We start from the raw sequence: 16705 nt of genomic DNA, 5'->3' as shown, positions 1-16705 counted from the left end.
ATGGAGATACGGAATCTAAGCTTGAGGCTGGGAAAGGGCAACTGGGCGCTGTGTGCTTGTGATGAATCCTGAGAGTTAGCGCAGAAAGGCCTCTCAACTTTAATCCCTCACCCACCAGTATTGTCCATCTGTTCCTCAGCTGCCTCCTCGCTCCTTACCCTTATAGAAGCGGCTGGATCTTAGCTTACCACCACACACACTAAGCAACTAGCTACCTCCTGGGACAAGATTCCAGCTCTGAGAAGCCTGAGGAGAAACTCCTTGTTGGTATCTGAATGAAATCTGATGCCTTAGAGTTTCAGGCAGCTGTTAGTGTTTCTGTTCTCCAAGGCTACAGAGAACAGTGCTAATCCCTCTTATACATAACAGCCATTCAAATACTAAAGCCCTTTATCATGTCTACTTCTCAGGCACAATCATCTCTGTGTTGGCATTCTCTTACTTCTTTATTCCTTCTTCAAAAACATAGCATGGGATCCTTCTGTGGTCACAAATATTATATTCTTTAAAAAATTACACATCTAAACCCATTAGCAAAAGTATCACTGCAAAGCTGATTCCATAATTTTCATAATTTTATAATTACACATTAATTATCTATTGCTTTGATTATATCTTTTGATTTTTCAAAACTATGTTTTGTTTTCTCTCTTCTTATATATTATTCGTGAAGAGTAGGAATGAGACCCTAAAGGAGGCGTTCCAATATTCATGCACACACCTGTAGTTAAGTGACAGACAGTTAAATAAGGAGTGGGCAATCTGGACATTACACCCACAATTCCCATCATGAATTCAAACTGTTGTGACTGCTAAACAGCCCCTTTCCACCAGCACCCCCCTCCTCAGCATCTGGTTCTGGACACTTTTAATTTGCCTCACTCATGTAACTAATCTGTAAGCCAGAGAAAGCCTGGTTGAGTCATTTGTTTTATAACTTCCAAACAGCCATTCTTGCTATGATAGTTTTTATTAGACATTGTCTTTATTTACGTTTCAAATGTTATCCCCTTTCTTGTTCCCTCTGCTCCCAGAAATACCCTATCCAATCTCCCCTTTTCCTGCTTCTATGAGACTCTTACCCCACCAATCCATGCCCGCCTACCTGCCCTGGCATTTTCCTACACTGGAGCATCGAGCCTTCACAGGATCAAAGGCCTTTTCTCCCATGATAACCAACAAAGCCATCCTATGCTAGAGCCCTGGGTCCCTCCATGTGTCCTCTTTGGTTGGTGGTTTAGTCCCTGGGAACTCTGAGGGTTTTGGTTGGTTGATACTGTTGTTCTTCCTATGGGGTTGCAAAACTTTTCAGCTCCTTCAGTCTTTTCTCTAACTCCTCCATTGAAGATCCCATGCTCAGTCCAATGGTTGGCTACAAGTATTCACCTCTATATTTGTCAGACTCAGGCAAAGCGTCTCAGGAGACAGCTATATCAGGCTCCTGTCAGCATGCAATTCTTGGCATCCACAATAGTGTCTGCTTTTGGTGACTACACATGGAATGAATCTCCAAGTGGGGCAGTCTCTTGATGGCCTTTCCTTCAGTCTCTGCTTCACACTGTGTCTTCCTATTTGCTCCTGTGAGTATTTTGCTCCCCCTTCTAAGAAGGACCAAAGCACCCATACTTTGGTCTTCCTTCTTCTTGAGCTTCATGTGGTCTGTGAATTGTATCTTGGGTATTTTGAGCTTTCATACACACACATTCCTCAAACTGGGTAATACTGAATTGTGGCAAGGTTTACTCAAAAGTATTTCTATCTCTATTATTTTAAAACTTATTTGAAGGGGATGTTTTGTAGCAAGCATGAGAACCAAGATTTAGATGCCAAAATTCTATCTGAAAGACTGAGAGACACTGTGTCAGACTTGTGTTCCCATTATTCAGGAAGTGTACAGGATCCCTATGTTGAGATGGGTAGATAAACTAGTTGGAATTGGCAGGTGCTGGGTTCAAACCCATCCTGATATAGAAAGTGACAAACAATATAAGAAGATATCCAATGTCAACTTTGAAATTCCATGGATGCACACATATATATTCACACAGGTGTGAACACACATACACACACAACATGCATATACCAATTATGGAAAATGTTATTTTATTCAGGAATAATATTAAGAATATTCAGCCACTATATAACAGATGTGTACAAGAAAGAATCATAGTACATGCCAGCGAAATATGGACACAAGAAATATGGAGTGACAGTTGTTTATACTTTAGCTTTGTATCTGGATAGATTTGAGGAAAGGGTTTCTGAGAAAGAAGCTAGAACATTTTGTCAAGCAAGAATGCACTGTGCTACTTTAACAGACATAAAATCTTGAGAAATATATACGCAGGTAATGGAAAATATTTTGTTCAGCACATCCCATGCAAGGGTTCATGGAATGTTTTTAATAGGTCAAAGTTCCCTAAGTCCTAGAACTAAAAAATAAACAATAAAATGATTTTTTCATATATTCCACTAAAAAGTATGTGTAATCCTTTGATCTTGACACAGGATAAAGTGAAAACTGTCTTCAAGTTTAAACCCTTCATATGCTCTATCCGAACATATACAATTACTATAGACTGTAATCAAGAGAGAAGCAGTTTGGAAAAAATTAACCTTGAAATAACCACTAGCAATATGATGAGATGAACAATTCATGAATATGAGAATGATTTTCCATTGTGAGTTTGATTATGGAGAATATAGTCTTCAGCTATGACCAAGGTCTAGCAGACATATAAATACTACTACATGGGTTTGATGCCTTTTAATTTACTGTTCTTTTAGGAATGAGTCTTGTGATATCTCCAAATGTGGATATTTTCTTTTCCTGTCTTTTTTGCCAGGATCATATTCCTTCAAGTGTCACATATAACAAAGTGATAATTGTTATATGTGTTTATAACATATAAACAATAAAATTATTTCTTCATATGGCAATAGCATGGATCCATCAAACTATGTTTAAAAAGTATAGACGTGAGAATACTTACACAACCCATTTTAACATTGTTATATGTGTTTATATATTCTCTGTGTCAGAATTTTCTCTGTGATTTTTTTATTTAGAAATTTCACCAAAAATTATCCATTTGGATAAATAAAACTTTTTCATAATACCTAAGGCTCTCAGGATGGCTGCATCCTATTGGTTTGTGAGGCAGATAGGTCACTAGTTAACAAATGAATCTGAACCAACTAGGAGGTGCAAATCACGACATGATCACAAAATGATGGGATTTCAGATGCATCAGCTGAAAAGAACCATTCGCTACACATGAACCCCCATGTTCAGCCTCAAAACAAAGACTGTTTCAAAGATTTAGACATATTTTTATTGTTGGCAGACTTGGAGCAATTGAAATGCTCTTGTTTTATTTTTTTCTTCTTTCCCATTAATAGATCAACCTTCACAGTATTCATGTTGCCAATGAAAATCTGGAAGATGTTCTTAATATGCATTTTTCATGCAATAATGGGGCCAGTTTGTAGAAGTACAAGAGCATGCATCATATCTAAATTAGCTAAACAAAATTAGATGCATACCATTCTGTCAGCCTTCTCTCTGTCTCTGGCTTACAGTGTGCTAATTCTGACCATGGGCAATAGGGTAAGGTCTGTAAAAATAATGAATGCCCCTTTCACCAACACTTGTGTGAAATGTTTTGTCTATTTCAATTTATCTCAAAGCCTCTTTTCTATATACTTTCAATTTTCATCCTGTACTTAAAAGAAAGAAAATAACAAGGCCAGTAAAGAATTATATCTGAATACTAATCACTTCAGTTCTCATTAATTCCACGCACATCTTTAGAGGTTTTGATACATCTCCAGGGACAGCGGGCTGCTAAATTTGAAGTTAACAACTGGGAAATATTAACTATTTAGCTGATATATTTTACATACTAAGCGTATGACTTCAGCACTAATCCCTTTATTGTTTCTCATATGCACCAATACATTATTTAAAGATATCACCAAAGGTCTGTGGCTCTGGACTGCTGCTTTTAATTTAGATGCATTGTTTCATCCATTGCTAGTAATAATGGCAATTGTGGCTAAAGGTGTCACATTTAGCTTGTCCAGAGACTAGAAGTTAAACATGGAATTTTATCCATGCTAAATAATGTGATTAAAAACCCAGTGAGTTGTATTTTAAGGTACAGGACCTTAATAATATAGCTGTCATGTACTAAAATTGGCAGTGGTACGGTTCCATTTTACTGTGTTCTAAACTACCGAGTTACATATGACAAAACTTACATGACCCAGTTTAAAACATGTCCTAAATTATACAGTGGTCACTAGCATGATCCTTACTTATCATACAAATTTGACTTTTAAGCTTCCCCACACCTATGTGTCCTGCATTTTAATTGATTTTTTTTCTTTTTTTTTTTAAAAAAGAAAAGCATACAAAGTGGAGCCCCAAGATATTGCTACACTTCTGCTTTGTTTTTGTTTTTCAGGAAGATAAAGGATATGAGAAGGTTTTCTTAACATAGGCTGTGCAATAACAAAAGAACAATAATGAACCAAAACATAGAGAATATATCCTGTAATACACACTACCACCTGCACCAAGTATTTTTTTCTAGTGGATTTTATTAGACAAATTTCTTCATATAGATATGGAGGACGTGGAAAGAGATGCAGAACGGTGAGAAAAGGGAATCTGGAAGGCCAAGACTGTCTTTCTTCCACAGAAAGCAGATAGGTAGAGGGCTATGACTTTGTGGAGCTTCACTCCCTTTTTTACTGTGAGGAAGGCATGAGTGGCCCTCAGAAGCAGAGGAAAAGCCTCCCAGCCCTCCAGACATACTCACCATAGTAAAAGACCAATCAGGCTCCCAACACTTAAAGACTTGTTTACAGTGTACAGTTAATGCACCTTGGTGGCCTAGAAACGTAGGCAGTGCCCTAGAGTAAGGTAATTTGCAGGGGTAGGAGGACTGTTTAGATGTATGTTTTCCCTGGTTCGATTTTATACTGATAATGCTACAAGCACATCATTCATTTTCAGAATACAAGTCAGTTATCTAAAAGAGCATTCAGGAGAACCCCCATCATCTCCCTATTCAGTTTTCCTGCTAGTGCTTTCTTTATAGAGCCCTTCAAAATGGTGAGCATATGTCTAGTTGTCTATTTTGGGATCTGTAGTTAATACAAAGTTATATTATCACATCGATCTTGAAATAGAAAATGTTACATTCTGTCTCTAATTCATTTTTCATGAAGCTCTTATTAGATTAGAATTTCCATGAAAGCAAATATTCCTCCCCAAAATTTACAAGATCACTTAATGACATATTTTTATAGTGTGCTTTATTGCTGGCAACTGTCCTTTATTGGGAAAAGTATGTTGTCTTAAACTTCTTATATTTGCTCCTTTGATTTTTTTTAAGATGCAGTTTACTTTAGATCATGTGTATACATGTATATCTGTGTGAATGTATACCACATGTGTGTTGGTCAGAACGTGCCCACAGAGGCCAGAGTCATCAGACCCGTGGAGTTGCAGTTACAAGTGGTTGTTAGCCATCTCTCGTGCATGTTAGGTGTCTTAGTTAGAGTTTTACTGCTGTGAATAGATAGCATAATCAAGACAAGTCTTATAAGGACAACATTTAAGTGGGGCTGGCTTACAGGTTCAGAGGTTCAGTTTGTTTTCATCAAGGTGGGAACACACGGCAGCATCCAGGCAGGCATGGTACAGGCTAAGCTGAGAGTTCTACATCTTCATTTAAAGGCTGCTAGTGGAAGACTGACTTCCAGGCAGCTAGGAAAAGAGTATTAAAGCCCATGCCCACAGTGACACGCGTACTTCAACAAGGTTAAACCTCCTAATAGTGCCACTCCCTGGGCCAAGCATATACAAACCTTGACACTAGGCATCAAACTTTGGTCCTATGTAAAGGTGATGTATACTTCTAATCACTAAGCAATCTCTTCAACCACTGCTCCCTAGTTTTTAATATGGTCCCAGACTTCAGAGGGGACATTGCTGGTGGTTGGTAAATCCCTAATGCTTAAACAGATTAAGACTTTAAAGCAAATGATGAGGAAGCAGCAGGAATGTAATTACCATTTAACCTAAAAATAATGGATTAAAAAAAAAAAACAGATACACGTGTTTAAGGATAATATTCACATTTTTTCAACTTGCCAAAAATAAAATGAACAGAAATACTTGGTATCATATTATGAGCAAGCTCTAAAAATGGGCAAGGGTTTCAAATTATACAAACTTGGAAAGACTCCATTTGAAGAAATAGCTTCCGACGCACATGAAGGCAACCATAAAAACATGCTGGGTAAACACAGCTAATATCTATTATTAAGAAATCTGTATTTATGTTTTAGAAAAGCTTGCACTGTGCACTATATGATTTAATTACAAATAAAAACCATGTATGGCTGAACTTAAAATTATTCCAGCAAATGTATATTGTTCTTTAGTTTATAAAATACTTTAAGTGCTTACTATGTCTTTGGTTCATATAGTCAGGAGATAGAAACTTGCATCCAAAAAAGCAAAAGCCATATGCTAGATGAAACAGGTAATGTTGATAAGATTCAAAGGTTATGGTAATCACCTAAAAGTGAGAAATAGGGTATAGATGCAATTCAAGGTGAAATTTAAATATTTGAAACCTTTTTTCATGCATAAGGCATCAAATAAGCTATGAATTACAAGGAAGGGAATCTGCAGAAATAAATACAATAAACTAGTCACAGTCATGGAACACTGAGTAAGGCAGTCTGGCTTTTGGATTGAAAACATAAGAAACTCTAAGCCATAATTAAAACTAAAATTGGAGACAATTTAAGCAGTCTTTGAGCTTCACAATGAGATATATAAAATATTTCAGAATTCAAACTAGGATAATTGGAGGTGGAGAGATGGATCAGTGGTTAAGAGCACTGAATGCTTTTCCAGAGATCTTGAGTTCCATTCCCAGAACCACATGGTGGCTCACAACTATCTGTAATGGGATCCGATGCCCTCTTCTGGTGTGTCTAAAGACAGCGACAGTGTACTCATATACATAAAATAATTATATAAATCTTAAAAAATAAACTAGGATAATTGGTGTACTATGATGTTCATCCAGTCATGGCAGGAAGGTCTTAGATGCAGGGAGACCAGTAAAGAGGACACCGTGGTACCATTTCCTTGGCCTTTCTAAGATTTTTATTTTTGAAAAAAATTTAAGGACAGATTTTAATGAAGTATGCTGTCCAGTTTTCTTAAGAACAAACTGGTTTAATTGGTATCACTGTCGATAAAATGGTTTGCCAAAGGATCTCCTAAAAATGAAATTAAACATGTATCTGGAAGAATATTCTGTTTGATTGTTGTTGTTTTGATAGGTTCCCACAGAAAGAAACTAATACTAGTATATTCTGCAGGTCTACAGGTAATAAGAACAAATAAAGACCTTAGGAAAAGGAATTTATCAAGTCCACAGCAGTCCCTGCCATCTATCACCTCCATTCACACCCCCCTGCCAGTAATGGGGGCTGATCTTGAAACAGAGAACCATACACATTGGTAGCTACACAAGACAGCATCATGGAAACCGAAAAAAACCATTGACAGTGTTTTCAGTCCTAATCTTCAGGAAGGAAGAGAGCTTTCTTGAAGGGTGACTTATGATCACCACTTTCAATAAGAACTTACCAGATAGAGATTAATACAGAAGTATATGGAAGCAGACATGAGTAAAAATCAAAGGAGGAAGAAAGATTCGTTAAGTAAAACTGATGATGCCTGGGGGATAAATGAGTGGTTATTTTCTTTAAACGCCTTTAAATTGTATTTCAAAACTGGCAATAAGTTGTATGCATATATGTACAGATGTATATAAATATATATGCTTGTTCTCTATTCATTTAACTCCCAGATTCAGAAACTGCATCTTGCAGATTCTTAATGGTGTGTAGCATGCTTCAGTAACCTTACAATATTGGAAATAACATGATTAAGAGTAATGATCCTGATATATCCTCATGGGAGACGTTTGATGATGTTGCATAGGAAGTCTCATGGTGTCTGTGTTAATCTTTTATAAACTGGGAGGGGGTGTCTATTTCCAATCCTGTTCCTAACAGGAAGTGACTCTTCCTGCCAGAACAAGTTTCAAGTCTCTTGTCTCTCACTAGGACAATCTCACTCCACAAGATTATGTGCTAAAGAAAGCACATGTGCTTAGAGGAGTTCATCCATGACAAGACAGAGTTAAGGTTGCATCAACAGTGCTGCAAGTCACAGAGCCCAGAGGCAGCATTTTGCAGAAAAGCCAGTTAGAGACAGGCACTTGTACCATAGAAACAAATCCATAAAGTCTCAATATTGAAAGCTTTCCTGATGTAGTTGTTCAAAGACTAAATGGCATAAGAAAGCACAGTTGCCTTGGGTTCAGTCTAGGCCTGGATGAATGTGATAGATTCCCTTAGATTGACGGTTAAGGGACTCCACTAACTATAGAAAGTATCATTATCTATAGATTTAACCAGTTATTGTTTACAATCATGTTATTTAAGTGGATACATTGTTTGTTATGGATTATATAGTCTCATAAGGACTGCATAAGGTCTCCGGTAAAAGGGATACTTGAAAGTACCATTATCTATAGATATTAAAGCTAGGTGCTCCTATGTGGATTACAGGATCTAGAGTAGGCCTAGAAAATCAGACATGCATCCCCTTAAAGTTTTCCTGCCAGTGTGCTCTATTTTTTAATCATCACTCTATCGCATAAATTATATATGCAATCCAATATTATGACCTAGATACAATAACAATTATGATGCTCACAGGGTCTCTGTTTTGGAAAGAGCTATAGCATGTAGGTAAGCCCTTGGAATGGATCTGTGTCTTGTGAATTTTGTTATTCTCTTTGACAAAACCGTTTATTTATCCGTTCAAGTAGCTACAAGTGTTTCAAGCACGTCTATGTATTTTATAGAAAATAATACTGGGAATAACACTCCGTTTGACTCTGCTTCTCAGTCCTTTACAAAAATGAGAAGACGGGACTAGATCTAAAGAGCATTAGAATTCCCTGAAGCCAGAATGGAGAAGAAGAGAGACCAGCAGAGAGGAAAGAAGGAAACACCAAAGGTTCCAAGAAGTCAGCTTTGCTCTGCAGAAAAAAAAAAAAAAAACTGACTATAAAACTCGCTTTACATACTAGGCCTACCCACGTGAGCTCACTCAATAACAAGAGATCAACATATAAAAATAATCTTAAAACAATTGATTTTTCTTCCGTGTATGTTTAATCATCCATTTTCCAAATGGAATCATTAAAAGCATCCAAGATGTTTATAGTTTAGGCATCAAATTCAGTGCTAACAACAGTGTGCAAATAGGCTGGGAGTCTAACCCAAGCTTTCTCAAAGGCTCACGCCAAAACCCTCAACTCTCACATTTATTTCAGTGCTTTATTCTTTAGCATTACTCAGTACCAGAGCTGCTGATGTGCTACCCACAGCGCAGGCTTCGCCATTCTTATTAAGTTCTGTGTGAGTCTGCTGCCCCCTGGAGTTGTGCAAAATGATGGGCCTATAAGCAATCATTTATTTAAAAATAACTATGAGTCAATATCTCCCTGTTCGAAAACCTCTTTTGAATCAATGGCCCAAACCGCCACATATTTCAACATTGCAGTCTCTTTCTCTCTCTAAATCTAGAAAGTACTTAAGTAACATCACAAAAACAAGAAACTGACTAAAGTTTGTTGTTAAAACTTTGAAAAATAGATGCTTAATAAAACATGTCAAACTATTGACAACTCGGAAAGATATGTGAACAATGAAATCTGAAAAGACCATAAAGCAATTCCAGAAAGTGTTATTTGAGAGAAAGAGTTTGCACATGCAAGCTCATACACAGCCAAAAACCTCCTTGTTCTTTTAAATGGGTACTTTCTAGACAGAGGCAGCGTGCTAGAGAGGTAAAATTGTGTTTAGAAACATATGTGCCAATGTTTTAATTGTATGTACAACTGGAATTTCATGTAGAAAAACAATTAACTGGTTACTAGAATATATCTCAGCATCACAGAAGGCTTTAAACTCATTGTTGTGAAAAACTGCTATGCAGCAGAGAAACATACAGTATCTTGCATGCATCCCCCCACCGCAGGCAGGTAATCCAACTCATGGAATGAGATTCTGACAACACTATGAGCCTAGGAGAACTGTCCCTAGGATGTAGAAGTCTTGATTTAAACCTTATAGTTATGGTCTGTGCTGTTCTTAATTGCAATAGAAGCAGGTAACTTCTCCTTAAAATTATGCAGAAGTGCTACAGTTTCAAGAAACATTGAGCTATCGTCTATTTTATTCAGAACAAATAAATAAAAAAATCAAAATACTTTCTCATTATAATCTATAAACTCATTTTAATAACTAATAGCAATAATGAAATTATTTTCTCTGACTACTCAATATTTATATTACACATAATGAATATTAGAATAATGGTACCAAGTTAGTTTCATATGGTGAAATGTTAATATAACAGACCATCAAAAATGATATAGTCTCGTGGGAAGCTGGTATTATGATTGACTTCTACCCTCTATAGAACATTCAGTATCTCTCTGTAAAGGATAACAGGATGGTCCTGACATTTTATACTTGAGATTTATTATAGGCTTGTAGATTTGAACATATATTAGCAAATTTCAATGTAGCTATTAACATATCTATAAAAAAGTATTCCTGAGAAGCTTGAAATTAATAAGATCAAATGCCAATAAGTTTGCTGGTATCAGAACATCCCTCCTGATCATTTGCTTCATTTAGGTTTTGGGTACTTACTCATGGGCATCCAACAGCAGCAGAACACTGCAAAACCAAAAGTTATTGCTATTTTGAGAACACAAACTAATTTTTGTAGTAATTGACCAGACACAGCACAAAAAAAGCAACGTAATACTGAAGATATGCTAATTTAGCACATTGTATAAAATGTACACTTTCCATAGCCATTAATCTCAAGGTGGCTGTAATCAACCTTCAGAGAATACTGAGAGCACAATTCCTCTCGTCAGTAGCCTTTGTTACACGGCAGTCACCCACCTTTCCATGGTCAAGGGGGGGAAAGGATGGAGCACACAAGGAAGAGAGGTACTTCTCTGTGCGAAGATTCGGCCTTGGAGTCTGGCTTTTGAGATGCCCTAGTGATCTAGGATCGATGCCGTTTTATTTTCTTTTGGGAATAAATCTGAGCAATGGAATGGCTTACGATTGTTCAGCCAACCAGCCATATCAGATTTATCAGAGAGAAAGAATGAAAACTGGCATAGAGAACTCCTGCAGTGGCTGAGTGGCAGGTTGCTGGGAAAGACACACACAAAATGAATACACTTAGTGGTAGAAAGGAAAAATATATATTCACATGTGCCTAAACTCAATAAATAATACGTAAGAAATCCATCGTAATGGAAAGGGTGAGTGTGTAAGACAGATGATAAATAGCACTTCTATTTAAGAACCAAAGAGATGAAAGCTCATGAATACTAAATATTTGAATCCACATTGAAGAGGAAATATGATTTTCTATCTAGTGAATGCAAACTGTAAAAAAATCAGCCAATGCAAACACTATGTTCACGTTAGAATAAAAAAATACATAAATCTTCCAGCACATATAAGCCCCAGTAAACATTCTGATGTAATTTCCTAATTAAGACATATTTCCAGAGACTAAATTATATATATATATATATATATATATATATATATATATATATATATGGCTGTAAGTGCTTGATTTTCAAAAAATTTGATTTTCTGTGCATACATGATTAAAATATAGGCAGTTGAGTCGAAGAGGAAAAACAAGGAATGAGGACAGAAGCAGCTATTTCACTTCATCTCAACCATAGAAACTTACCATGTTTTCAAGTAATTTGAAGCTACTGTGCAAGGTATTCATGTATTTAGAAGTATTCTGAATGAAACACTATGTTCTTCTATAAAGCTATCTTGCACAAATGCATGGTTTGCAAAATTAAAGGGACAAAAGGGGATAGTGTACCCATGGTCATGCTTCTTGCAAATGCACTCTGAAAAAAATGATTGATGAATTTTTAGAAAAATCTATGTAATATTTTTCTCATCAAATGTCATTAATAACTTCTCAAATGTATAATACCACTGAAAGATTGGGAGAGGGAAATAATATACCTAAAATGTATAGGATATGTGTGCACTTTAATTAAATGAAATGCAGGGGGACTAAGTAGCTTGCACATAAGAAGAAAAATGATCTGTTCACCACATATTAAGACTTGGGAGAATGTCACTTCAACACAACTGTACATTTTTATTTCAGTACAAAAGCGATATTGATAAGTTCAACCACAGAAAGAAGGCAAACATTTTAGAATTATTTCTCCAGGTGGAATTGCCATACAAAGGCCTTTGACTAAAACATTTATAGATAAAATTTATCACCGGATGAGACATAAATTCCTTGGAATTATTTTTAAATACTCAAAAGCTGACTTTTTCCTCCTCAAGCAAAAGAAAAGCCAAGTTTTCTTACGTACAATTTTCCCAAGAAACCTCTTGAAGATCGTACAAGAGAATCACCCACTGTATGTTTTTATTCCGTTCACATACAGCAGTAAATAAGGTGCATTCCTTCTGCTTAAGAAATTAGCATTTCAAAAATATGCCACTTTCCCCTGAACTCCAAGCGTGTCTAATAATGCGAAAAGCAGATTGTCTTCCCTCGTTTCCTTAATTTGTTTCATCTAAAAGCAATTCACTCAACATCTTGTCGCCCTCTGGCAGCTTAGTTTACTTATCCGCACTTAATTTCTCATTTGGACCAAAACAAACTCCTCCAAACTGCTGCTGACTGCTAACCGCGAGAGAGGAGCCGCGCGGTATGTATTTACTTGGGTAGACAGCCACACACATGCACAGCGCAAACACAGAGCCTTGCTCTCACCAAACAGTGACTTGTTTTTATAATAGCACTACATTAAAACCAGCTGAACTTTCTCTGTCAGGTGCGGTAAAGGCGCCTGGAAAAAAAAAAAAAAAAAAAAAAGGAAGTCCCTGGGGGCACGGACAGTTTCCAATAGATCACCTAAGTATGCTTGTTGCAATTATACCAGGGATGCACCCGAGAGCTTTTCTTTGTGCGGCCCTTTCATCTTGATCACTTTGTGTTTTGAACAAGTGAGGCTCTCTTTTGTGCCCCCAGAATTTCAAGTACAGAGTCACACGGAACAACAATGGCACGCTAATCCTTGTGCTTCTAAATGGGCTCACTTGTGGGTCTGACAATTCGCCCAGGGAAAAGTGCAGAGAGAGCTAGGGCGCAAGCTGGTGTCGTCTGAGACACGGAAGGGGACAGCTGCAGAACTAATTTGGATTACATTCTTGCCTAAATCCTGAAAAGGGCTTTTCGGCATAGCCCAACCGGGAGCTGCAGAGTTAATACCAAATTGCTGTGGACTTGAAGCAGGGATCCCCCAGCGGCCCAGGCCATGCCAGACAGCCCCCTGGTAGGGTGGCCTGATAGAAATTCCTCTCGGCTAAGCCTGCATGACAGTTGCAAGTGTTTTTGAATGGGTCAATGTGCATAATCAACCCATTGAGGGGAAAGGCAAAGGGCTCGGAGTGGGGAGCTAGAAAGGGATGTATCTAGGCGGCCGCCTGGAATCTCAAGTCCTTGCTGCTGCTATGATTCCAGAGGTAGCTGGAGCACAGGATCTGGTATGCACGAAGAATTTCAGAGTCACTGGGAGTATGCAAACGGCCAGCACAAATGGCGCACATGTGCCATTCGAAGGTCATTTTGAACAGCTAAGAGATTGTAACTTGTTATTTACTAGGCAAGGAGGAAGAGGCGGGAGCGGGGGCGGAGCGGGAAAACTAGCAAGCTGCCCGGCTTTCTCGGTGAGGTCAGAAGGACACCCTCTAGGGACCTAAAGCTCTCCCTGTCGTCACTCCTGAACGCTTTATCTTCTCAAGCTGACTCCCACGTTCCCAACACCAGCCCCGGAAGGTTACGGAAATCTCTATGCCTGCTCCAAAAGCCCTCTCCGCCCGGTCAGGCACACCGGCTCTTCTTCGTCCTTTCGCGTCCCCTCCTCTCATCCCGGGGAAACTCCCAAGAGTCAAAAAACTTTGAGCTTCTCTACATCGCAGCTGCTGTCATTGGTTCTGGCGGCCCCAGCACGCCAGCGACGCTGTGCTGCCTCTCGGGGTCAATTAGTCCTTTTTTCTGTCAAAATACCTGGGGCTTGGGCGATCGGGCCAACAGTGGCGCGCTCAGGACGCCGCCACCCGGCCCGCCTCGGGCTAAGTCAATGAGCGCCACCCGCGGGCTCTGCAGCCCTGCCGGGCAGTAAACAGAAGTTCAGGCCAACCCTAAGTTGCACTACTGGAAGAACTCTTCCGGGAGCCAAGACCAGCACCGGGAAGGAAGGCCAGGCTCAGGGCTCAGTATGCCAGGCTTTTTTTTTTTTTTTTTTTTTTTTAAATAGATCATGCTGGCAGGCGAGTCAGCCCCCCTTCTCTCCCCAAGTCAATCGCAAGACAGCCCGGAGATGCCAACTAAGAAGGCCCAGAGTCCCTGGCCCCTGGCCGAGGCGCGCACCCGGTGCGCTCCAGCTGCTCGGATAGGGCTGCCTGTCCGATGTGACCCAGCAGGGTATGGGAGACTCAGGCCGGCGGCCGCGCGCCAGCAAGCTCAGGTGCCAAGCCCGGCTCCCCGGCCGCGCTCCACCGCAGCCCAGCACCCCGGGAAGGCCAGCCAGGCTCAGCCCAGGAACCTCCTGGCGGCCCGAAGAGGTGCAGCGATTCTCCGATTTGGTTTGATTTTTCCCCCCTTTCCAGCCGGAGGAGGAGGGAACCTCCACTGACAGGCTCACGTCTCCCACTCCCCAAACAACGGGCGCCACCAGAAGCGATCCCGCTTAGGCTCCCAGAAAACGCGCGAGAAAAAAAAGAAGGGGTCTAAGGAGAGGGTGAGAGGGGGCACAATAATATAGGGGAGGCAGGAAAGCAGAGTCATTTGTAGCATCAATAAAAACACACGAACACACACACAAAGGTAAGTTTGTGATGGAGCGAGGGGCGACCCAAGCCAGAAGCCTAGTCCCTAGGGTCCCTGGAGCCGGAGGGTGACAGAGGGGCGAGGGGAGAAGAAAGCCACCGGAGGCGGTGGCGGGTTCAACAGCTGGAGCGCGACAGGGAACCGCGAGACCGCGACCCACCTGACTGAGAAGCGCTGGGCTGGACGGTCCCCGCTGCCACCAGAAGGCTCCCCCAGACCCACAGTCCCGTCGCCAGCTTCATTTTTGGCAAGTCTCAGATCCCGCGCTGACAATTACATGTCCAAATACCATAGCCACTTGCGGGCACGCGGAGGAGATCTTCCCCCCTCAGCCGGGAGCGCGTGGGGGGCGCGAGGGGGGCGGGCGCGGCGCGCTCGGTGCACGGGCTTCCCGGGGCTGGCGAGCCAGTCGGCTCCGGTGGCGGTTTCCAGGACCCGGAGACCTGCGGACCCGTCAAGGGGCCGCGGAGGAGGGCGCGCGGGTGGGAGTGTGCGCGACTGTGCGGCTGGTGCTCCGAGCACAACCGTACAGCTAGTTCCCGGAGTGATCCTCCGCTCTCTCGTTCCCTCCTCACTTTCTCGCTCGCTCTCTCTCCTTCTCACTGGTTGGTCAACAATAAAAAGAAAGAGGGGGAATAAAGGCTTCCAAAAAAAGTTGATTGCAAAGAGGCGGCAGGGTTCCGGCCTCTCCCCCCAAAACCAGGCTATGTTCAGCTCTCTCTTCAGCCTCCTTGCACCTCCTGTCCAAATCTGGAGGGAAAAGGAGGGAGGGTGCTTCTTTGCTTCTCCCCGATCCTGTCCCCCCTTTTTTTTCCACTGTCAGCTTTCCTTACACTTGTCCAGCCATTGCAGTAATTAAAGCTCCGAGCGTCATTTCCAACGCTCCGCGGTCTCCAGCCGCAGCCCCACAGAGAAATTAATAAGACTCGGGGAGAAAGATTAAAAAAAGAAAAGAAAAGAAAAGAAAAAAAAGAGGGGAGTGGGGGTGGGAATCAAACAACCCTCCACGCAACCAGCCAGGCTTTCCTCCGCTGCGCAAGCCCCGCCCCTGCTCTGACCCATGTAGCCACGCCCTCCCCCTAAGGAGAAATCTTATTGGCTCAGATACTCCCCAAAAAAATCCTCAGCCTCTAGAGTTGGGAAAACACCTGTCAGGCAGTGGGAGCAGGGTGATGGTAGGGGCTTGGGGAAGCAGGATCTAAGAGACTCAGTGGAGTCCACTGTCTGAAAAGCTCTCCTTGTGGCTGCCCTGGCAGAGGCCCTGGACAGCTGGCCCGCTGAGTAGTCAGTCCACCAGAGAGAATGCTTGCTGAACGAATTTTTTGACAAAAGAACAGGACATTTTCTTTATTGCTCCAAGGCGTCAGTCCACACACAGGACTTTCCCTAGAAATAGAAAGCCAGCATTGCTTTGGGAATAAAATATCACTCTGTCCCTCTCTGTCACCCAGAACATTTCCTGCTTAGTACTTTAAAATGGATACTGAGGGTAGCTAGTAGCCTCGCAGGTAAGATGAAACCTGCCAATACCGCCCCCCCCCCGCCCCAATATCCCATCTCTCTCACCTTCCCGAGATAACATTGAGCCAAATTTAAAAACCCATATTTGTG

General features: G+C 40.8%; 1 protein-coding gene across 1 annotated transcript in view; it reads right to left on the bottom strand.

The window, feature by feature from the left end:
• Nucleotides 1–16120, bottom strand: part of Erbb4 (erb-b2 receptor tyrosine kinase 4) — a 988011-nt gene extending 971891 nt beyond the window's left edge. The window contains exon 1 of the mRNA XM_076932054.1: nt 15255–16120. Coding sequence (XP_076788169.1) covers nt 15255–15336 — 82 coding nt within the window. The 5' untranslated portion in view covers nt 15337–16120. The remainder of the gene's footprint in view (nt 1–15254) is intronic.
• Nucleotides 16121–16705: the final 585 nt, after the last annotated feature.

Source organism: Arvicanthis niloticus, chromosome 3, assembly GCF_011762505.2.
Source record: "Arvicanthis niloticus isolate mArvNil1 chromosome 3, mArvNil1.pat.X, whole genome shotgun sequence".
NCBI classification, from domain to species: domain Eukaryota; kingdom Metazoa; phylum Chordata; class Mammalia; order Rodentia; family Muridae; genus Arvicanthis; species Arvicanthis niloticus.
This window is presented reverse-complemented; position numbering and strand designations above follow the sequence as displayed.